At 40.1% G+C, this 24,969-nt stretch overlaps 1 protein-coding gene across 2 annotated transcripts in view; it reads left to right on the top strand.

Annotated features, from left to right (window-relative positions):
- The window catches only part of LOC126322385 (intraflagellar transport protein 80 homolog), a 421,167-nt gene that overhangs the window by 196,261 nt on the left and 199,937 nt on the right, over nucleotides 1-24,969 (top strand). For both annotated transcript variants that reach the window (XR_007558988.1, XM_049994301.1), the window contains exon 9: nucleotides 18,385-18,548. Coding sequence is in view for 1 of the 2 variants with exons in the window: in XM_049994301.1 (XP_049850258.1) it covers nucleotides 18,385-18,548 (164 nt within the window). In the remaining variant the exon portion in view is untranslated. The remainder of the gene's footprint in view (nucleotides 1-18,384; nucleotides 18,549-24,969) is intronic.

The raw sequence follows: 24,969 nt of genomic DNA, 5'->3' as shown, positions 1-24,969 counted from the left end.
GCAGAACACACACACTTGAAACTGCAACACCATGCCAGACTTCACCTCAAAAAGCTATCCCACCTTCTCCTAAGCTATCTGAACAATGATGTTTCCGTTCCTGTCCCTCTGCAGCTCCCAAAAAAGACAAACCATCAACCACCACTCCTCTCCTACAAACTGGGTTTGGCCAAACTCCTTAACAACCCATAGCCTTTACCTCTGCCTAGCAGACTGATAATAACCATTAATCACAAGAACCAGGCACAAAAGTACAGTGTCCTCAACCTCTCATCTAAAGCGATCATGCTGCTTTGATAAAGGACCTATTTTCATTCTCACATAATGTCAACTGGAAATATCACTTTGCAACCCAATCCAAAAACCTTTCCAGCAGCAAACAGTTCAGATTGTGATCCCAACTTGATCCACCACCACTACCTCAAAATCATCCCTTACAAGCCTTCTAAGAATTCCTGACATCCGGCATTGCTTCACAAACCTTCCTCAGGTCTGTGCAACATGACCCTAACATGTCCTCTGCAGAACTCCAGGCTCTACTTCTCCTGAAAGCTGATGACTCCATCATTATCCTCCCAGCAGACAAAGGATCTATCACTGCAGTACTTGATCAAAAGTAGTATGTTAGTGAAGATCTACACCAGCTGTCTCACACCTCTACAGTCAGCGTCTGCCATAAAGATTCCATCATTGTAATTCAAACTGACCTGCATTTCGTCCTTAAAACCTCAGCTCCTCGCAAGCTCTAACATCTCAGTCCATAGAACTGCTCACCCCAACAAAACTATGCACTCCTACCTTTTATCTTCTTCCTTAGATTCACAAACCCAATCATCCTGGCCATCTTGTAGTTGTTGGCTTCAAAGCACCCACCGTATGTACATCTTCCATAGTTGATCAGCACCTGCAACCCATAGAACAAAGATTTCCCTCCTGTATCAAAGATACCAACCATTTCATAGATTGTCTGAAATCCATGCCTGTTCAATCCCACCATACCCCTTGCTCATCACCATTCATGCCACCTCCCTTTATACGAGGGTAATCCCAAAATTAAGGTCTCCTATTTTTTTTATATAAATACATAGACCTGTTTATTTCTGCAATGGTTTACATCAGTTTTCAACTTGAACATGTAGCTATTTTTCGACGTAATCACCATTTCTGTCGATGCATTTGTGTAACGCTGAGGCAGTTTTTGTATGCCCATGTCATAGCAGGTCACCGCCATGCTGTTCAGAAATTTATGAACCTCATCTTTCATCGCGTCGTCGGAGCTTAATCACTTTCTGGCCAAACCTCAGAATCAAACATGCAGAGATCAGCCAGGGTGATCTGCCAATCTTCACATATGCTTTGCTCAACATTCAACACTGTCTCCTCAGAAATTGACGGTCTCCCACTCCTTTGTCCATCATGAATTTTGGTCCAACCAGCTGCAAATACTCTGCACCATTTACAAACATTTTTGACATCCATGCATGACTCATCATACACTTCCATCAATTGATGATGGATTTCAATTGGCACAGTGCCCTTTACGTTCAAAAATCGAATAACTGCAAACAATTCACACTTGGCGGTGACATCCAACGGGCACTCCATTCTCAACGGCTGGCAAGCCAAGACTGAGTGCCTCAGCGCCTCATGATGGCATGTGCATGTTCACACACAGCGCGTGAAGCACTCTTCGTAAGAGTGTGAACAACTACCACACAAACAGAGTTCTATACTTATAAAAAAAAAAAAAGGAGACCTTAGTTTTGGTATTACCCTCGTACTAACATCCCCCATGTCTTTCTGCTGCTGAACATTTCCTCACTCAGTGCTCACCTGATTGCAGACCTATGACATCCTTCATACTCACCCTAATTAACTTTATACTTACCAACAAGTACTTCACCTTTGAGTGGTAGACATACAAACAGCTCAGGGGTATGGCCATGGGGACCAGGATGGCTCGTTCCTATGCCAACCTTTTCATAGGTCACTTGGAAGGGGCTTTCCTGGGATCCAAAAGTCCTCATCCCCTGGTTTGGTTTAGATGCATTGATGGCATCTTTACCATATGGACTCGTGGTTAGGCTGACCTGTTAAAGTTCCTGGAATGTCTGAATTCCTTATCCCAATTAAATATCCCATGGTCGTATTCCAAATCTCATGCCGCTTTGCTTGACGTTGATGTCGTCCCCACCGAAGGTCAGGTACACACTTCTGCCAACATTAGACCTATTAACAAACTGCAGTACTTACATTTTGACAGTTGCCATCTTTTTTGTGTCAAATGTGCCCTCCCATACAGCGTTGGCATTCAAGGCAAACATATTTGTTCGCATGCAGACTCTTTACAGCAGTACACCATTTTCACCTCAGCCTTCACTGTAGCTAATTACACCATGGGCCTAGTTCAAAAGCAGCTTTACTGGGCCATCACATCCAATCATTGTGCTGCTTATCCCTCCAAAAAACAGCTTTGGACCACATCACATGTCACTCAATATTATCCTGGTCTTGAATGTATTAATCAGCTACTTTGATAAGGCTATGACTTCCTAAATCATGCCCTGAATGAGATCCTTTCTGTCTGAGATTTTGCTGACCAAATCTAGAATAGCTTTCCATTGCTCTCCCATTCTCCACAACACCCTTGTCAGACCCTATGGTCCTTCTGTACCAACCTCCCTACCCTATGGCTCCTACCCCTATGTCCATCCCTGATGCAAGATATGCCCTATGTACCATTCTGCCACCGTCTATATGAGCCCAGTAACTGGCAAAACATATACTATCAAAGGGAGAGCCACCTGTGAAATGACACATCATATTGCAACAATCTTGAAACGTTACTACTTAACTTGCATTGGCCTTGCATGTTGTGGATGTTGTGAATAATGAGAACATCATGAAAATTTCAAGCTTGACGAATTATTTATTGACATCAGCTGATCAACAGTACTGACAAAAGTACAAAACAACTGATGAACCTGAGCTAAACCAAACTGAACTTCACTAACTCCTAAAATGAACAAAACTTGACTGACTGCCCACAAAGTATTGCTGCGTCGCTTTAAATACCATTTTAACAACCACTAACATTGTTAATTTATTACAAAATGTAACTTACAATTAAAAACAATTTCATCTACACTAACTGCTGTTACATTTGTACAGGTTATAAAATATAATGTCAAATAACATAATATTTTTATCATCATCTTGGTTTTATGTGTGAAAATCAATTCACAATCTGATTTCAACAATTATTTTGATTTTCCTCTAATCCCATAATTAGTGACTGTACAGATTTTATTGCTAACATTTGTTTGAAGTATGCACATCTTGCTTCACCAGACTACATAAATTAAATACACATTTTTTTCACAAATATTGGAATTTCATAAATTTGGATGGTGTAACTAGCAAGAGGTAAATTGGCATATGTACGAGGTGCGACAATAAAGTAATGAAACTGGTGTGGGAAAAAAAGTTGCTTACCAGTTTAGTCAAGTTTAGTGTTGTGTCCTTCAAAGTAGTTCCCTTCTGATTGCACACCCTTTTGCTAGCGCTTCTGCCATTGATGGTAACATTTCTGGAACTCATCTTCTGCAATATCCTCCAAGACCCTCGTCACAGCTTTTTGGACGTCTTGTGTTGTTTCGAAATCGTGTCCCTTGACCGCTGTTTCAACTCTTGGAAATAGAAAAAAGTCACACAGAGCGAATCTGGTGAATAAGGTGACTGTGGTAGTACTGAAATTTGTTTTGAGGTTAAAAATTGCTGTACTGGCAGAGCAGTATGGGATGGCACAATATCGTGATGCAGAATCCAAATATCAGCAATGTTGGCACGGACACGAAGAACTCTTTCACGAAGTCTTTGTAAAATCTCTCTGTAGTAATATTGGTTAACTGTCTGTCCAGGAGGCACCCACTCTTTATGAACAATTTCCTTGGCATCAAAGAAGCAAACAAGCATGCATTTCAATTTTGACTTTGAGATGCGATCTTTTTTTGGTCTGGGTGATCCATTTGAGCACCATTGCGAACATTGGCATTTTGTCTCTGAATCATACTGAAAAAACCAACTTTCACCACCAGTGATAACATGACTCAACAATTCTGGATTGATTTCAATTTGCTCTAACAGATCGGCTGCCACATTTTTTCGTGTTTCTCGCTCTTGTGGTGTGAGATTTTTGGGGACCATTTTTGCACAAATCATTCTCACACCAAGATCTTCAGTTATTATTAGACGAACCATTTCTTGATTGATGTTCAGTTCTTCTGCAATCATTTTCATGGATAATCTTAAATCAGATCATATGAGTTCATGCACCCTAACCAAGTTAACATCCATCCGTGAGGTTGATGGTCGTCAACTGTGGTCTTCATCTTCAATGTTCGTTCTGCCTCCACTACACATTTTATGCCAATGAAAAGCTTGAGATCTTGACATAACCTCCTCTCCAAAAGCCTTCTGTAGCTTACCGTAAGTCGTCGTTGCGTTGTCACCCAATTTAATGCAGAAAGAAATGGCATACCATTGCTCAGTATTATGCGGTTCCATTTCCGTGACGAGAGAGACAAACACATGTTAACTTATTACAGCACAACTCATGACTGAGCAGTTGCATCAATGTGTCGCTTGGACTAGAAGCAGCTTATAGATCAAGGTCAAAGGTATTGTGCCTATGCAAGCCTGCAGGGTTGCCACAGTTTGCAAAGAAAATCAGTCTCATTACTTTATTCTCGCACCTTGTACATATTTTTGTTAATGACAACAATCTATTAACAATCATGAGAATGTACATCATTCCAGAATATTCTATATGTATTTACAAAGAAGAATATGTTTTTGGGCAAACTGAACTGAAAAGTACCTATGAAAATACACATAAAAGGCCCTAGGAAGAACTGAATCATACGATAACGTCATGAATGCATATAAAAAAGGTGGTATCAGACAGTTCATAATGATCTTGGGGGAGACTGCTGCATAATACATCTTTCCCCCCACCACCACCACCACCACCAGCCAGCCACTCTTACAAGTATTATTTGTATGAATGGCTGCTAAATACATATAGACGATCTTGTACTTTCTAATCACATGTTTTCAATATATTTAAATTTTCATATTATTAATTTAATAGAAAAAAATCAAGTTTTATTGTTCATAGCTCTCACTCCAGTCACTGGTTCACATCACTCATCTTAAGCAATTGGCAACTTGGAATCATCAGTCCTTTTGCACTGTCCATCTTGTGTCTGAAATCCCTCTTTTTCTGGCAGTCTCTATGCTGCAATAGAAGTCCACTATTAGTTCCCCAATTTTTCATTTTTACTTCCAGGTCAGGTAAGGATCTTGGATACAGTTCTCTAGGTAGGAATTACACAAAGATAAGCATACCTAAACTGTAAAGATTTAATTATATACAGATTAAAGTCAAAGAACAAAAATAAATTATATAAATTTCCTTTCTTTTTGATTAGTATTTCAGTATATTCCACTATACAATATATTTACCCCCCCCCCCCCCCCCCCTCCAGATCTCATTTTACTCTTTATCATCTCAAACATAAACTCACAGACTGTTCCTCATCACACAATCTTGTAATGACATACTTTTCACAAAATGTCTTTCGTCAGAGTGCAACTTGTCAATTTCATAACATGTGTACTGTACATCTTTAGCAATGTCAATTTGTATGTGTCATTAGCAAATTCATAAAATCCTGACCATGCCTGTAATTCCCATAGCAACACCTTTGAACTGCTTCATGCTATCACTTCCCACGGATCAAATACGTGCTCTGCAGAATATAACTACAACAATCTCCATTATCTCATATACTCCCAGATTCTATTTTGTCATGAAAATGCTAACACTAACTTATCTGTAACTATTATACACTGTACAGTACACATACATATGGATCTAGAAAATTACCTGTTACTCCTAGAACTATACATTTTCCCATCAATTACCTCCTGAAAATCGTCACTGGTTCATAAGGCTAATAACCTGCACAGAAAAAGTAAACATTACTTACAGATTTCCTGCAGAGTATGATGACCAGAAATTAGTTTCTTAACAACACTTACAATACTTATCACACACATAGTACACACTTTAACCTATTATCATCCTTATCTCTACAAACCTGTCATAACTTTCTCACTATGTTTTACACAAATCATTTCTCATTAATTAGTTTTAAAATGTCCTTTTCACTTATGTTTCTGCCATAGTCATAACTATTGTCTGAAATGCTTAAAGAATCATTATTTACACATCTTAAGAGTTACAAAATAATTACAAATTATTGAACAATCATTACTGTAAGGAAGTCAAATTTAGTGCACAGTTTATATTTTCAAATTATTCCTCAAATAATGTCACTCAGTATTCATATTACATACAGAAAACTTATACTACAGAGAATGGATAGTATTTACAGTAAGAGATAACTTCATTACAGGTTTATAGATGAGTAAAAGATGTAGCATCCCAAAACAAAAAGAAGAAAATTCAATGCAACATAGCTTGGAGACCCAGTGCTCACCACACACTTGACACAAAGATGTGGTGCCCTCCTGAGGGCATTTACATCATCTGAAGAACTGAGCCACAGAGTCATCTGGTCCATAAATCAACTCCCACTGTACTCTTTTGAGTAATCTCCTTTTTAAGGCATCTATTTGTACTAATTCATCAAAAGGTTTGTCTAAGTGCACAAATTTCCTCAATTGGTTTGCACGAAAACACTTCAAGCTACCATGACTTTCCCTATACATTCAACCATTCGAGAACTCACGTTTAATCAAAGCTTGCTCAGATTCTGACCAAAACTTATTTAAGAACTTTCTGTCAAGTTCATCATATGATGTAGAATTAACATTCTGAATGGCCCATGAGATTGCTTATTCATCCAAAAATCGCTTAACAAATTGAATTTTAACATTGTCTGTCATGTCATTACTAAAACTAACCTGACAATGCTGTAAAAAATCAACAGGAAGCATTTTCACATCTCCTGGAAAGCACTCTAAAGGTATGCCACCCCATACGCAATTAACATTACTAACAAAATGTCTTTGAGCTACACCTTCTTGTAATTTTACAACTTTCTTGCTTAAATCTACAAACTATTTTTACACGGATATATATTTTCATCACACTTCAGTTCTACATTACTAATTTGAATGGTAATGTCTGTAAATCTTAAATCAGAGTTCCTTTTATAAGCTTCTACTTTGTCTTCTAAAACTCTCATAGTCTGACCAATCTCTACTTTAAGTTTAGAATTTATTGCTTCTACATGTTTATCTAGTTTTTCAAATCTCTCCTTGTTTTTGAGCAACTCTTGTGTGAAATTAGTTTCAAATATATCTACCCTTTCTTCTACTGCTCCCACACGAGTATTGAGTTCACCCTGCCCTGCCTCAACAGCAATTTTTAGTGCTACCAAACCCTCCTGCATTTCCCTTATCTGATTAGTATTTTCAGTAACAGTATTCTTTAATTCCACCATTTTTTCACTTAATTGCTGACTTAACTGTTGGCTTTGCTGACCAATATCCTGCCTAATGTGTCCCATCTGTTCCTTTGCTTCTTCCATATGCTGCATTAATAACATTAACAAATTATCTCTGCCTACTCTTCCCTGGTTAATTGGAGCACACGTGGTGACATTTTCACTGGACCCTCTCCACCAAAACTTTGATCTATACTTGGATTATTGCTGGACAATAGTTCACTGATCCTAGGTCCGAAGTATTTTCTACAGATTCACAGCCTATATGTTTCTCTTCATTCATTTTTGTGTTCTTGTTGTTATTCATAGTACACAAATGTCACACATCACTATTTAAAATTAGAAAATTAAAAATATCAGTTACTCATACGAATTCCAGTGGCGCACTCCGAGAATTTGGCCCATTATCATCAGGTAATGATATCCAAAATAGACGATTTTGCGATCTTCCCACAGCAGATAATGATTTCTTTTCTTTTTTTTCCTCTTTACATAAACGGTCACCACAAACAGTTCTCTGGGCAAAAGTTTTTGTCGTTTAGATGTTGCATTCATATTTTTACATAACCTGAAACAATCACTTATTAAACACATTTGAAATTTCAAACATCAGTACCAGCTCTACTTTATCACATGTAATGATCTTTAAACATCACTACTTAACTTGTGTTGGCTTGTGGTTCATCAATGTTGTGGATGCTGCGAATAGTGAGAATATCATGAAAATTTCAAGCTTGACAAATTATTTATTGACATCAGCTGATGGACAGAACTGACATAAGTGCAAAACAACTGATGAAACTGAGCTAAACCGAACTGAACTACACTGACTCCTGAAGTAACACAAAACTTAACTAACTGTCCTCACAGCATCGCTGTGTCACTTAAAATATGCTACCATTGCTAATTTATTACAAAATGTAACTCACAATTATAAACAATTTCATCTAAACTAACTGCTGTTACATTTGTACAGGTTATAAAATATAATGTCAAATAACATAATATTTTTATCATCCTCTTTGTTTTATGTGTGAAAATTAATTCACAATTTGATTTCAACAATTATTTTGATTTTACTTTTATTTTGTAATTAGTGACTGCATGGATTTTATTGCTAACATTTGTTCGAAGTATACACATCGTGCTTCACCAGAGTACATAAATTAAATACCCACACGTTTTCTCAAATACCGGAATTTCGTACATTTGGGTGTATAACTAACAAGAGGTAAATAATTGCGTAATTTATAAGTATCATTAATTACAATGAATTTCATAAAAATGAATAACGATTGAAATTACATCACTGGATAATGATTGTTATTTTCATTTGAATTGTAATGAGGTTTATGTGTTAGCGAATTTACAAACTGCATTTATGGTAATTAGAGGCGTTAGTTATTTATGCTAACATTTCCAAAGCCTCTTAATATTTGTTGTTAAACATTTATTACTTCAATTTTGCCATATGTACATATGTGACAGAATACTTCCCGAGACTGGATCAGACCTTGAATGTGGCTCTCCAGCAGGGATACGACTTCCTAAAATCCTGCCCCGAAATGAGATCCATCCTTCATGAAATCCTCCCCACTCCACCAAGAGTGTCTTTCCGCCGTCCACTTAACCTTCGTAACCTCTTGGTTCATCCCTATGAAGTCCCCAAACCACCTTCCCTACCCTCTGGCTCCTACACTTGCAACCGCCCCCAGTGTAAAACTTGTCCTATGCACCCTCCCACCACCACCTACTCCAGTCCTGTAACCCGGAAGGTGTACACGATCAAAGGGAGAGCCACGTGTGAAAGCACCCACGTGATTTACCAACTGACCTGCCTGCACTGTGACGCTTTCTATGTGGGAATGACCAGCAACAAACTGTCCATTCGCATGAATGGACACAGGCAGACAGTGTTTATTGGTAATGAGGATCACCCTGTGGCTAAACATGCCTTGATGCACGGCCAGCACATCTTGGCGCAGTGTTACACCGTTCGAGTTATCTGGATACTTCCCACCAACACCAACCTATCCGAACTCTGGAGATGGGAACTCGCCCTTCAGTATATCCTCTCTTCTCGATATCCGCCAGGCCTCAACCTCCGCTAATTTCAAGTTGCCGCCGCTCATACCTCACCTGTCTTTCAACAACTTCTTTGCCTCTTTACTTCCGCCTCGACTGACATCTCTGCCCTTACTCTTTGCCTTTAAATATGTCTGCTTGTGTCTGTGTATGTGCAGATGGATATGTGTGTGTGTGTGTGTGTGTGTGTGTGTGTGTGTGTGTGTGTGTGTACGAGTGTACACCTGTCCTTTTTTTCCCCTAAGGGAAGTCTTTCCACTCCCGGGATTGGAATGACTCCGTACCCTCTCCCTTAAAACCCACATCCTTTCGTCTTTCCCTCTCCTTCCTGAAGAAGCAACCATCGGTTGCGAAAGCTAGTAATTCTGTGTGTGTGTTTTGTTCATTGTGCCTGTCTGCCGGCGCTTTCCCACTTGGTAAGTCTTGGAATCTTTGTTTTTAATACATGTACATATTTTTGTTAATAACAACAATCTATTAACAGTCACAAGAATGTACGTCATTCCAGAATATTCTGTATGTATTTACAAAGAAGAATAGGTTTTTGGACAAACTGAACTGAATGATACCTATGAAAATACACATAAAAGGCACTAGGAAGCACTGAATTACACACTAAATACATGGATGCATACAGAAAACGTGGTATCGGACAGTTCATAATGATCTTGGGGGAGCCTGTTGCATAATAATATACCAGCTGTTATACAAATACTGTTTGGCCTTTTACATCGGCATGACTACCACCAAATTATCAGTTAGGAAAAATGGGCATAGGCAGAGGGCATATATTGGCAACATGCAATATCCTGTTTCAGAGCATGCTCTACAGCATGACAATCATGACCTATGTGCCCGGTTCCACCACACGCACCATCTGGATTCATCACCCAGAAACCAGTTTCTCAGAACTCCGCAGCTGGAAACTAGCGCTACAACATGTCCTTGGTTCTCACCACCCACCAAGCCTTAATTTATGTTGATTTCTTCTGTCTCAGCATTTCTTCACAGTACCTTCATTTTCCTTAACTCCTTTGTAGTTTTCTACCTCTTTCATTGTCTTACCTGTCTATTTTTTACATTCGCATTCCCGCCTCTGTTACATACACTGCACTTAGCTTTCACTCCCATGCATGGTGTTTAAGCAGTAATCTGTCTTGCATATTACCCTGTCTTCCACCTTTAAGCTCTCAGGTTTTCAAATCTCAACCTATGCAGTCCACAACAATCAGTCTTTTCTTCTCATTCCGTCTGGTAAGTCTCCCCTGACCCCCCCATTTTGGGAGACTTTCCCAAAATCTGCCCCATTTCCTAGACCTCTCCAGTCCTTTTCCTTCATCCCTCCTCCTTCAACCCTTCTGCCTGAAGAAGAATCAACTAGCTCCAAAAGTTTCCCAATTATAACTTTGTTTTGTGTGTGTATTCTGCCACAGCTTGGTGAGTAGATTTTCTTATCTATCCAATTAAATTATTTTGTCAAAACAAACAGAAAAGATGTTATCATCACCAGAAGCATAGTATCTTTCCCACATTGTATTACTGCATGATGATACCGCACCCTTGTGCTGAATGTAGTTGAACATGTGACATACCTGTTAATGGGCATACACGACTGCAAGATTTCTTTAGTTTTCATGTGAGCGATAGTGTTATAAGTAACAGGGTGCTCACCCAATTAGTGATGCACATGAATGGAGTGACAGTATTCCCATTGTTGTTTGTCATTTTTAGGTTGTTCTAGCCATGACAATTTGAGTAGGTCATGGGGAGACATATCATGGGCGAAGATGAAAGGAGTTTCTTCCACCTAACATACAATTTTGCCCAAACAGTTACTGATTGATGATGGTATACTGAATCATTCTGCTGGAAAATCACACTGACCACTTACTGTGTCACTTAAGGAAAGGCATAAAACCACTGTTAGAAGGAATATTAACTCTGCAAAAGTACTTTTAAGTATATGTTCCCCACTATTTCAAATAAACATACAAGAAAAGGTGCAAACTATCTACACATCATTATCCTCTACAATCACAAACAATTGTCACTATGTATGGTGTAAAGTAAATGCCTTAAGCTTCAGTATGACTTCATTTACCTCATACTAATACCATGGACTCCCTCTCAGTACATTGTAGCAGCTCCTATAAAACCTCAGACTTCAACATAATGCACACATCAAAAAAAGTTTTGCATCACCCCAGTTCCCAGAACTCCTGAAGACAGACATTGTCTGTGGCTGTTCAGAGATATCACTAAACCCCCCCAAAGATGTAAACAACCATGCATCAGCACCGCCTATTAGACAGAGGAGGCCCAACAGGCGATGAATTCCAGTCGTTCCACCAGGAAGGAGATACATGGCTCGTGTTGTCTGTAGTTCAACCATGCGTAGATGGTCAATACTGCTGTTTGATCACAGTTGCATTGTTACTTTGTGCCAGGAAGGTCTTTCAACAAGGGAAGTGTCCAGACATCTCAGAGTGGACCAAGGTGATGTTGTTTGGACATGGAGGAGATACAGAGAGAGAGAGAGAGAGAGACAGGAACTGAGATGACATGCGTCAGTCAGGCCACGTAAGGGCTACTACTGCAGTGGATGACTGCTACCTACGGATTATGGCTTGGAAGAACCCTGACAGCAATGCCACCACGTTGAATAATCCTTTTTGTGCAGCCACAGGACGTCGTGTTATGACTCAAACTGTGCACAATAGGCTGCATGATGCGCAACTTCACTCCTGACGTCCATGTCAAGGTCCATCTTTGTAATCATGCCTCTATGCAGTGTGGTACAGATGGGTCCAACAACATGCCAAATGGCCTGCTTAGGATTGGCATCACATTCTCTTCACCGATCACTCTCGCATATGTCTTCAACCATATAATCGTCAGAAACGTGTTTGGATTCAATCCAATCAGGCTGAACGCCTTAGACACACAGTCCACCGAGTGCAGCAAGGTGAGGTTCCCTGATGCTTTGCGGTGGCATTATGTGGGGCTGACATAAGCCGCTAGTGCTCATGGAAGGTGCTGTAATGGCTGTATGATAGGTTAATGCCATCCTCCAACCGATAGTGCAACCATATCGGCAACATATTGGAGGCATTCATCTCCATGGACGAAAATTCATGCCCCCATCATGGACATCTTGTGAATGACTTCCTTCAGGATAACGACATCGCTCGAATAGGGTGGATAGCATGTCCTACAGACATGAACCCTATCTTACTAGTTTCAGGGGAGAGGGAATGTTGCAACCTGGTCTCTATCTCACATTGAATACAGTATACAAAACGCTGAAAAAGTAACACATGATACAGTAAAGCAAATGCTCATAAAATGTGTAAAATAAAACACAAGTGATACACTTAAGTGTAACGTGCATTTCAAAGTAGGTGGAACAGTGATGTAAGCAGTTAGCTCAACATTGTGCGTTTATAATAGTCATAGTATCTCTCCATCATTACTGAATCATAATTATCTTACATAATTCTTATTCATCCCTTCAATAATGAGGGGGTGTGACTGTTGCTTGAAAAATCTTATTTCTTAAAACCATGTAGGAGCTGTGAGTAATCAATGTTAACCCTTCATGAATCGTTACTGTGAAGCTGCACTCACTACCTTCTGTATTTTTGGTTTCTTTCAAGTACAATTGTTTGTCAGTCGGATAGAGACATTGGTGATACAAATTTGGTGATAGTCATCTCTTTGGAAAGTAGTCTCCTTTATGGAACTCCAGTTCTCAGATGCATGAACGTTCATAGTCTCATTCTGATTCCTCACAATTTCCTTATACCCACTTTTTCCTGACTTACCTGCACTAAGACTGTATTCCCATAGTGCTGGATCAGCAGTCTCAGTGTGCAGCAGCAAACTTCTGATGGTGAACTTACTTGTGCTGTTCAGGATTTCACGTATGATACCTTTTGTAGATTAGGTGAAGACTCAAGAAAAAGGTGATATTTAAAACTGTAAGACATTCCCCAAGATGGCGAATGCCAAGAACTGTAGCTGGAATTTGTTTTGCTAATCATATTTGTTTCCAGTGACAAAGTGATTGAATTGAAAATCTCCATGTATGGCTGCATATAATCGTATTTGAATAAGCTGTGGCTGGTAGCATGTCTGTGGCCAAGAGGTTATGTAGCCTCCTACTGAGTTGGCTGGGCCTTCGCCCAGTGACGCCAAGCTCTTGCCGTGTCTGTTCGGGCATGTACATGTATGGTCTGACTTCAAGCTTCATATGATTTGCTTGAAGTTCAATCCACCAAGCTGCATTCTTCAACAAGGAGGGGTCACAGCTTACTGTATGTTAAAATGTATCTGCACATTATCGCTTTGATACGGATGTTCCATTGAAATGCAACAACCTGCTTCTCTTCATCATGTAATTGTTTCAACAGTAATATAGATTACTGTAGATAGTATCTGTATGAACAGATGGCTATGGGTTGCACTGGTGTTATCGCTAGAAAATAATTCTTAGAATTGTGGGTTCAAAATAAGATAAGTATTGATGAATGTTTTTTTTCTTTCCAATTTGTTCTTGTGCAATGAAATTGTACAATTCTTGTTCTTTATTTCGTAGAGTATTCTACAATATTGTATTCTTGTCAGAATGTTGTGTTACAATCAGAGATACAAAGTTGGAATAAAAACTTATGTTGTGTTGTTCATAGTGACTTTCTGAAGTGCGTAGGAATGAGGCACATACGTTAGCTTACATGTAAGGTGCCAAAGGTATCTTTTCACAAAGGTGAGACATCTGGTCTTCTTCACTTGTGATCCGGGCAGCTGCACTGTCCAGGTGTTCATCCTAAGCAAACAAAAGACATGGGCTCATCCATAAGTGGATGGGGTAGGGGTGGAGGGGTGGGGGTATTTGAGGATGTCTACAAGACAGAGATAGGTCCATGGGAGCAGAAACGTTAGATGGCTGCTTAGTCAGTCGCAATAAAAGAGTCAAAAATGAAGTCAAGTTTCTTCCAAAAGCTAAGTGACGAGTGGTAATCAGTGTATGGAAGTGGATGTATCAGTAGGACACACGGCAATTGACTAGTACAATTTGCTTACAGGTTATAATGATGCATAAATTCTGTTAATTTTAATGGACAGTGTCCTAGCAACAACAGACTGAGCCATGGCACAGTGCACCTCTTGAACATAGGTATGTACACAGCTTGAGCACACCTGTCAAACAGTCTATTTCTTCAGTCCCACTTGTGAAGTATAATGTAACTGAGAGGAAGATTTATTGCAGTGACATAAAAGTAAAATGATGTAAAACCTATATACGACTACACTCCTGGAAATGGAAAAAAGAACACATTGACACCGGTGTGTCAGACCCACCATACTTGCTCCGGACACTGCAAGAGGGCTGTACAAGCAATGATCACACGCACGGCACAGCGGACACACCAGGAACCGCAGTGTTGGCCGTCGAATGGCGCTAGCTGCGCAGCATTTGTGCACCGCCGCCGTCAGTGTCAGCCAGTTTGCCGTGGCATACGGAGCTCCATCTCATTCTTTAACACTGGTAGCATGCCGCGACAGTGTGGACGTGAACCGTATGTGCAGTTGACAGACTTTGAGCGAGGGTGTATAGTGGGCATGCGGGAGGCCGGGTGGACGTACCGCCGAATTGCTCAACATGTGGGGCGTGAGGTCTCCACAGTACATCGATGTTGTCGCCAGTGGTCGGTGGAAGGTGCAGGTGCCCGTCGACCTGGGACCAGACCGCAGCGACGCACGGATGCACGCCAAGACCGTAGGATCCTACGCAGTGCCGTAGGGGACCGCACCGCCACTTCCCAGCAAATTAGGGACACTGTTGCTCCTGGGGTACCGGCGAGGACCATTCGCAACCGTCTCCATGAAACTGGGCTACGGTCCCGCACACCGTTAGGCTGTCTTCCGCTCACGCCCCAACATCGTGCAGCCCGCCTCCAGTGGTGTCGCGACAGGCGTGAATGGAGGGACGAATGGAGACGTGTCGTCTTCAGCGATGAGAGTCGCTTCTGCCTTGGTGCCAATGATGGTCGTATGCATGTTTGGCGCCGTGCAGGTGAGCGCCACAATCAGGACTGCATACGACCGAGGCACACAGGGCCAACACCCGGCATCATGGTGTGGGGAGCGATCTCCTACACTGGCTGTACACCTCTGGTGATCGTCGAGGGGACACTGAATAGTGCACGGTACATCCAAACCGTCATCGAACCCATTGTTCTACCATTCCTAGACCGGCAAGGGAACTTGCTGTTCCAACAGGACAATGCACGTCCGCATGTATCCCGTGCCACCCAACGTGCTCTAGAAGGTGTAAGTCAACTACCCTGGCCAGCAAGATCTCCGGATCTGTCCCCCATTGAGCATGTTTGGGACTGGATGAAGCGTCGTCTCACGTGGTCTGCACGTCCAGCACGAACGCTGGTCCAACTGAGGCGCCAGGTGGAAATGGCATGGCAAGCCGTTCCACAGGACTACATCCAGCATCTCTACAATCGTCTCCATGGGAGAATAGCAGCCTGCATTGCTGCGAAAGGTGGATATACACTGTACTACTGTCGACATTGTGCATGCTCTGTTGCCTTTGTCTATGTGCCTGTGGTTCTGTCAGTGTGATCATGTGATGTATCTGACCCCAGGAATGTGTCAATAAAGTTTCCCATTCCTGGGACAATGAATTCACGGTGTTCTTATTTCAATTTCCAGGAGTGTATTAAGAACCACACCTGCTCTGGTTAACATGTAGAAGTCGTTTACCAAACCTTCTAACACAGTTGTGTGTAAGAGTGTTATAAAATCAATCCTCCATGAGTTTAGGCAGGCAGTAGTTAATAATAGCTGAGAAGTCAGGGCAATGAGGGAAAATACTCCATTCTTGGATGTTCATTGTCCACTGGGTTAGTATCTGTAGTCGATTGCTCAGATTCATATTGATCTTTCACTGGAAATATTTTTATTAGTTGCTCAGTGATGCTAATTGAGTGAATATGTCAGGTGCCAATTTGTTTTGGGTTCAGTATATGATCATCAATGAGCAAAGGTTATATATCTGGCTGTAACATATTTATATTTCAAGTGTTCCATCTTAAGAATGATGAATGAAAGCAGCACAATTACACACTGACAATCTATTGTTGCTTCATGTAGTTGTTCTTGAGCATGTGAAACTCTTGGTTTTCAAGTTAATGAACTGAAAAGCTTTGTCAAAAAGGTAACTGATTTAAAGTATTGTAGCAGGTTTAGAATAGATTAACAAATAAGGATAGAGGCCAGGTATGGCAGAAAATTATAATTTGAATAAGTGTGTGCAACCTCGACACCTGACCACAAGATTCTGCGGTTGGCCTCTCTACGCAAATAACACGTTGTAAGCAAAAATACATACCATAGCAGCCTGTTTCCCTAAAATATGTATCTCTGCTGCTTACTCCTGCTATGAATGGCAGAAAAGCACCCTGAACTTGCAAGAATTCGTGGGCCTATCAGAAATTGACAATAATTTTTGCTATGAGAGTAGGGGAAAAATTCTCTATCCATACTTTTCTTAAACATAGATTGATGTAAAATTGAGTTAATTAAGGTAGAAGGTGAAGGGAGCATAGTTCCACAAAAGGGAAATGATGGCAAATTGAAAATACTGTCAGACTATTGACACACAATATCGTGAAAATATCATCAATGAACCTGGACTCATGGCCAAATCACCCTATCTTCATTCCTTCACAGCCTCAACACCTTCTCTCTCTTCTGCCTCACCTGGCCCTCCTCAACCCAGCATGCCACCTTCCTGGACATAGCAAGGTCTATCTTTAGGTGCTGTTTTGCTTGTCACCAGTTTTCTATTTCAGTTAGTATTGGGCACTCACCACATACAAAGTTCATAAGGTAGTCTGAGGCACAGTCTGATGCACAGCAATCACTCTTTAGTTGGAAGGGTAATTTATGAACTGAGTCCATGTCATAGTGATGTTAAAAATGATGTGAGAAACTTAAGGCAGACGGAGCATGATGAGAACCAAAAACAGAACTCCTGTACCTAGTTCTGGCCAGCCTTGTATACAGCCCTGGATGAGTGAACTGCACAGATCACATGGCGAGATCATGTAAAGACTGGCAGTGCCCTCTCACTATGTTCTGATAGTGCAGGAACTAAAGTCGGTTTGGAGATGTGCTACATATTCTTGTCGGAATCCTCCATAATCAGTTCTGTGTCAATGCTAGCTGGCTGCACACCTGCCTTGATAGTGCCCTCTCTGCTGTTGTGATTTTTGTCTTTAATTAACTCCGTATTGACACATTCTGTTTCTGTCAAGGATGTAAGAATTATTCCTACACTTCATTCACGAATGGAACAGGAAGAAACAAAACATGTGGTACAGTAGCAGTTACTCACTGTGTTGCTCGTCTCAGTCATTTATTAAAGAATTTGCAGTTGTAAATACTGCTGTGCAGGCACAAATATTTCATTTTTCTGTTGTACAAACTGAGTAGTGTGTTTTTCCCATGCATTTTTTGTGTACAAATGCAACTTAAATTTTCGTGTAAAGTGTTGTAACCACATCAGATGTCTAATTTGGTTATCTTGTTTAGTTATTCTTCATACTATGTTTTGTTGTATCTTCTGCATTATGTTGCTTACCATTTGAGTGAACAACTCTGCTAAGAAATTCCAAATATTGACAGTCATCTGTTGTAAATAAAGAGTTGAATAAAAAATAAATCAGTTTTATCTCTGTTGCAGACACTTTGTTATCGTTGGAAAGTCATACTTCACATTACATGGTTATGATGGTCGATTGCTGTGCTCTCCAAAATGGGGAGGAATGCAACCAGAAACTCTTAGCCCCATGTTTGTCAGCACTAGCTGTGATACACTGGCTGTCAGAGATCAAGTAGATGATAGAGGTGAGTGAAAACAATTAAGAAAATTTATCTGTGCAAAGTTTTTTAATTTTTTAAATTATTTATGTTTTTTAGTACTGCAATGACTGTAAATTAGCCTTAATGAAGTTTTGCTGTAATCATATTAATTTTAGTAACAAAGCAGACAATTCCAATTAAAGCTTTTACAAATTTTAGATCCCTAGATCCATGTACAATATCGAGTTTCATAGAATTTCAATGTAGTTCCTAATATGTATAAACCTTTATAAATACACATACCCTGCATAAAATAATTTTTTTAAAACTTTATTGCAGCATTGTATCTTTACACAAGCCTGCTGTAATTAAGATGTTTGACAGCATTATATAATCAACTAATTACTCTGCTTTTCCCCTGTTATTCCAATCTTCTGTTGGGCAGGAATCAAACGCCTCTATAATTTTACTGAAATGTACATTTTACATTATATAAATCATAAAGCAAAATGTTTTACAAATTCATCATAATATTAATTTAAAAAGAAAACTGGATTCTAAACAACATTTTCAATTTAATCACCAGGACGAACAATAAACAAACTCTTGGGTGAACAAAAGTTGATTGTGTGTGTGTGTGTGTGTGTGTGTGTGTGTGTGTGTGTGTGTGTGTGTTGACTATGTCAAAAGATTAAAATCACAACTTCTCGCGACTCCTTGAATATATACATATAGAAATTCCTGGATGGGGGAAAAAAACATAAAATTAGGGCAAGGCAATCACTCACTTATAGCATACTGATGTGTGGCGTGTAAAAACATGTAACAAAAAACAGTATTCACACTAGCTTTTGAGCTCTTGCTGTTTCTCTAGTAAAAGTACACACATGCACAATCACACAAATATGCACTCCCCTTGTGCATTTGTGTATCTGCGTGTTTGTGTGTGTGAATGTATGAATTTCTACTAAAGAGAAACAATAAGAGCTTAAAGTTAACATGAATACTGTTTTCTGTTACTTGTTTTTATGCACAGCACATCAGCCTGTTATAGGTGAGTGAACCACATATGTCCATATCACTAGGGATAAAATATCACCAGGACTCTCAACAGTCATGTAGTGACCTAGAAACTGTGGATTCAACAATAATGTCTGTCAGTACATTTCACCTCTTTGTCTCATGTGTTAGAGTAGCTAGCAGCACATTTCTTTGTTCCAGCTATTAAGACATAGAACAACAAAGTTATGTTACAGTTGCTCTAGGAATTCCATAAATATGCTAATTTTTACATACTACCTGTTCCCACCTCTGTAGTGTGAGACAAGGGCTGCTCTTATAAACAACCACTGGATGGGACTTTTTAAGGGGCATTCGAAAAGAAACAAGCTGGAGTCAGAAATGCGCAAACTGGTGACAGGAGAGTAATATTGTGGCATGTGTAATGAGGTGTGATTCCGACCAGAGTGTAGAAGTTCACAGCCCATTGACCCCAGCATACGTGCATGTTACATGACAATACAGAGTTAGCAGCAGCATACATCAGTCATCCAATGCTGCCAGTCCCATTGGAAACAGTGACATGAAGGCATCAAGTGAAGAGCAAAGAGGTGCTGTTCATTTTATGACAGTGGAAGGAGTCCGAATGTCACAAGTGTACAGCGAACACTGCATTTCCTTGTAAGGGTCAAGGCATGGCATAAGCACTTCAGGGAAGGACGGCTGTCATTAACCAATGATGCACAGTCTGGAGCACCATACTGCATTACCGATGACATTGTCCAGCTGGTGAATGCACTCATTACCCAGGACTGCCTAGTGACAGTGAAAGCCATAGCCGCCGTGGTTGGTTTGAGCATCAAAAGTGTTCACACCATCATGAAGGAACAACTCCACATGTGCAAAGTGTGTGTCCAATGGGTACCCCACAGTCTTTAACCACACCAGGAAGCATGATGAATGGTCCACTGTCTTGATCATCTGCAGCACTATGCTCAGGAAGGGAATGCATTCCTGGCACTAGCGGTGGCTGGAGATGAGTCATGGTGTCATCACTTCGAACCAGAATCAAAAAGACAAAGTCTCCAGTGGAAACATCCAGTGTCACCACCACCAAAAAAAGCCAAGGCCATCCACACAAGTGTAGGAAAGGTTATGCTGACATTCTTCTTTACCAAGATTGCCTCCTTCTGATTCACTTCCTGCAACATGGGACAACATTGAATGCCCAGTGCTACTCGCAAACCTTGACAACCCTTCGCCAAGTGATCAAATCAGAATGACCAGGCAATCTCACCCATGGGGTCATTCTGCTCCACGACAATGCAAAGCCTCATATGGCCAACAAGGTCATGGCACTCCTGCAGAAATTCAAATGGGAGCTTCTCAGCCACCCTCCATACAGTCCGAACCTCTCTCTATGTGATTATGCCAATTTTGGTCCCCTTAAAAAGGCTCTGAGGGGCAAATGATTCACCTCACATGATGATGTCCATCTGTACACGTGGAATTGGTTAACATCACAGCCCCAGGAATTTTATGAGACAGACATTCACTGACTTGTGTCACAGTGGGACAAGTGTCTAAACAATTAGTGTCAGTACCTCTAACATACAGATTATGGTTTCTATAATTATGCCTCTGGCTTATTTCTTTTTGAACACCCCTTATACTGTTGTTTTAAAATTGTTATAGTAAGCATTGGTTGCTCAGAAGCTGGTTGAGTAGTTTGTCTACAGTGAATATTTAAAGAAACAATGTTGACAAAATGGACAATTTGGATGAAGATTTTTATTGGATGATTTTTTAAATAATGCCCATGGGCAGGCATAGAGTGCAATATGCAACAAGTTGCCTTTTATAAATTCGGTATAATTTATTTTTTGTATCAATAATTAGTTTTCAAGCCAATGCAGGCTAATTGACCGAAGGAAGTGTTACGTGAACATTATGTGAACCATGAGCAGCTAGACACTATAATGTTGCTGCTTGTGGAAATAATGGATATTTAGTTGACAAAAAGTTTGTGAAATGAAAAGGTTGTTATGTTTTACAACATCATAATTTAAAAAAAAAAAAGAAAAGAAAAAAAACATGACTGACTGTATTTTATACCCACATAAATGGCCAACACAATTTCCTACTTCTGGCCTTATCAGAGTGAGCTTTTCTGGTGCTGTATTCCCATTCCCTTCACCTTCTGTTGTGCTAGCTCTTGTCAGTCCCTTCCTTTTCCTCTCTTCTCCTTTCAACTTATTTATTCATCTTGTCTCCTCCATTCGTGCAACCCTCCTCCCCAAGTCCCCACAGGCTACAGCTTGTGGTGTAACATGTTGATTCTGTGGAATAATACATTCCACTTCTAACCATTTAGGCCAACAAAAGATGTTTGTGAAAACTGGAAACGTTTTTAAATGCATAACATAGCACTGTTCGTGCTCTGGTTTGCCATATGTGCAGATTTTGTGTGAAAGATGTCATCTTAGAACACTGACAAGGCATAAAAGCAAGTGAGCATGTCCACCTGTTGTGGAGGACCACTCATGCTTTGGCATCACTGCTCGATGGTACCTTGGAAAACATGGAGGAAAGGGTGCAAGTGATAATGACAACACCAGAGCAATTGAAGATGTCAGATGGGAACTCTCAATCTGTAATGTCAAATCAGCACTGCAATACATCTTATGTGAGAGCTGCAAGTTTGTGAGATCTGATTCGCCTGTAATTTTAAATGAAATTGTACAGAGGATACAGTGTGATTATAATACAGAAGAGTTATTGCAAAACTGATTAGTGACTTGAACAGATTGGAGCTTTCTTTCAGCACTCGCCCATTGCAAAAGGTGATGAACTCTCATTGTTGCTGTCAAGTAGCACTGCAGAGCATGTCCACTTTAGCGAACAACTTCAGGAATAGCGACTGCAAGATATTTGTGAGGTAAAAGTTGGCATACACATTGACAGGATGATGGGTATGGAGTGGTACATACTGAAAACCATTCATTTATAACACTACATTTGGCACCCATGTACACAACGTGAATTAAAGGTGCTAAAATAACTGAGCATTAATAGTAGTAGTAATAATAATAATAATAATAATAATAATAATAATAATAATAATAATGGGAAATTTGATAAAAATAATGGAAGAAGATGCAACATAGCCACAACAGCCCAAGTTAATTGAGAAAGTCTCAGTGGTCACATGCAGTGGTGTTGTCTGAATTAATTTGAATATTTAAGTAGAATTAACTTTAATTTGGTTAAGACAAAAGAAGTGTTAACTGATATCAAGAGTTGAGGAAAGAATACTAGTTGACCACAGCACTGAGGTCAACAGCACAAGATATTTGCATACTTGTATAAACTTTGGAGTGTGAGTGGAGAAAAATTCTGTCAATAACAAAGGAGAATTCTGTGTTGTGATTTTGAGATGACAATTGTGGCAGTAATCTCTGACAGCATCCTTGCAGTGGCTGACCACAATGCTAAAAGCACAGCCCTGCTTTTCAGTGTAACATCTTATCAGTTGACTACAAAATGACTACACAGTGGCTCATCACTACTTTGCATAGCCCACGTGTGAAACACATGCAGCTAGGTTTATGCCTGATTAGGTGAACTGTATATAGCACCAACCTGAGATTTTTTTTTTGTCTTTAGTAATTTATTCTTTGAGCAATGTAAAAACACATTGCACTTGTTTTGTCCAGTGGTGTGAATACCAGCAACATTATCTATATGCTATTAAGGATACATAGATCCATGTCTTTATGTATGCTGGTGACTATCTGCAGAATGGAAGGCAGTTTACCAGAAATATTAAAGAAATTAGAAGAGTAGTCTAATAGTATGACAACTCAAGGACAAGTGCTGTCAAATTTAGAAGCACAAAGGGAGAAACTAAAAAGACAAGGGGAGGTGGTAGCTACAAAAACAGACAAAATTTCTAATACAGGGATGATATTACAGTTACCTAAGGAGTTACAAATGAAAACATGAGGAACACATTAAAGAGGTAAATGATAAGATTCAACAAATTTCCCACCTGTGAATTTGAAAGTGCGCTAAATGAGGCTGAGTGCAGGCATTAGAACAAAGTAGAAAATTTGGTGAAGTAATTAGTGACACAAACACTTTTATCAGTTGGAAGGAATGTTTACAACAAATGGGTGTACAAAAAGTACAGAGAAAATTAAGTCTACTAGCACTACCCCCCCCCCCCCCCCCCCCAATCAATAAGTAAAAAAATTGTTTTCAACTATTACCAATCAGGATTTGAAGAGGAAATTCATATGGTAGGAACTCTGGAAATCAGAGGTACCAAGAGAGTTGTATCAAAATCAACTAACATCAATGCCTTAATGCATTCGTATACAATCATGCTGACTGTTAATCTGGATGGTAAATTTGCTGAAAAGTTTTTTATTGTGCTGCAAGAAGTTGGAGTTCCAATGCGCCCTACAGATCTTTCATGTGTGCATGATCCTGCAAGGGCAGCAGAGAATATTTACATTATAGCAAGCAAGGATGGGAAAATGGGCATAAGAGACTACAGCTATGGTATGAGTACTGCTTTTGGCCAATAGCTGGTCAAAGTAACTTGCTTCTGCATGTTTCCTGGTCAGCAAATAAATCATACTCATCTACAGGAAACTATCCCTCCTGACCCCCCCATGAGCCATGGACCTTGCCGTTGGTGGGAAGGCTTGAGTGCTTCAGCGATACAGATGGCCGTACCGTAGGTGCAACCACAACGGAGGGGTATCTGTTGAGAGGCCAGACAAACATGTGGTTCCTGAAGAGGGGCAGCAGCCTTTTCAGTAGTTGCAGGGGCAACAGTCTGGATGATTGACTGATCTGGCCTTGCAACATTAACCAAAACGGCCTTGCTGCGCTGGTACTGCGAACGGCTGAAAGCAAGGGGAAACTACAGCCGTAATTTTTCCCGAGGACATGCAGCTTTACTGTATGATTAAATGATGATGGCGTCCTCTTGGGTAAAATATTCCGGAGGTAAAATAGTCCCCCATTCAGATCTCTGGGCGGGGACTACTCAGGAGGACGTCATTATCAGGAGAAAGAAAACTGGCGTTCTACGGATCGGAGCGTGGAATGTCAGATCCCTTAATCGGGCAGGTAGGTTAGAAAATTTAAAAAGGGAAATGGATAGGTTAAAGTTAGATATAGTGGGAATTAGTGAAGTTCGGTGGCAGGAGAAACAAGACTTTTGGTCAGGTGAATACAGGGTTATAAATACAAAATCAAATAGGGGTAAGGCAGGAGTAGGTTTAATAATGAATAAAGAAATAGGAGTGTGGGTAAGCTACTACAAACAGCATAGTGAACGCATTATTGTGGCCAAGATAGACACAAAGCCCGTGCCTACTACAGTAGTACAAGTTTATATGGCAACTAGCTCTGCAGATGATGAAGAAATTGATGAAATGTATGATGAGATAAA

Source organism: Schistocerca gregaria, chromosome 2 (assembly GCF_023897955.1).
Source record: "Schistocerca gregaria isolate iqSchGreg1 chromosome 2, iqSchGreg1.2, whole genome shotgun sequence".
Lineage (NCBI taxonomy): Eukaryota > Metazoa > Arthropoda > Insecta > Orthoptera > Acrididae > Schistocerca > Schistocerca gregaria.
Note: the sequence above shows the minus strand (reverse complement) of the source record. Positions and strands in the feature narration are given on the sequence as shown.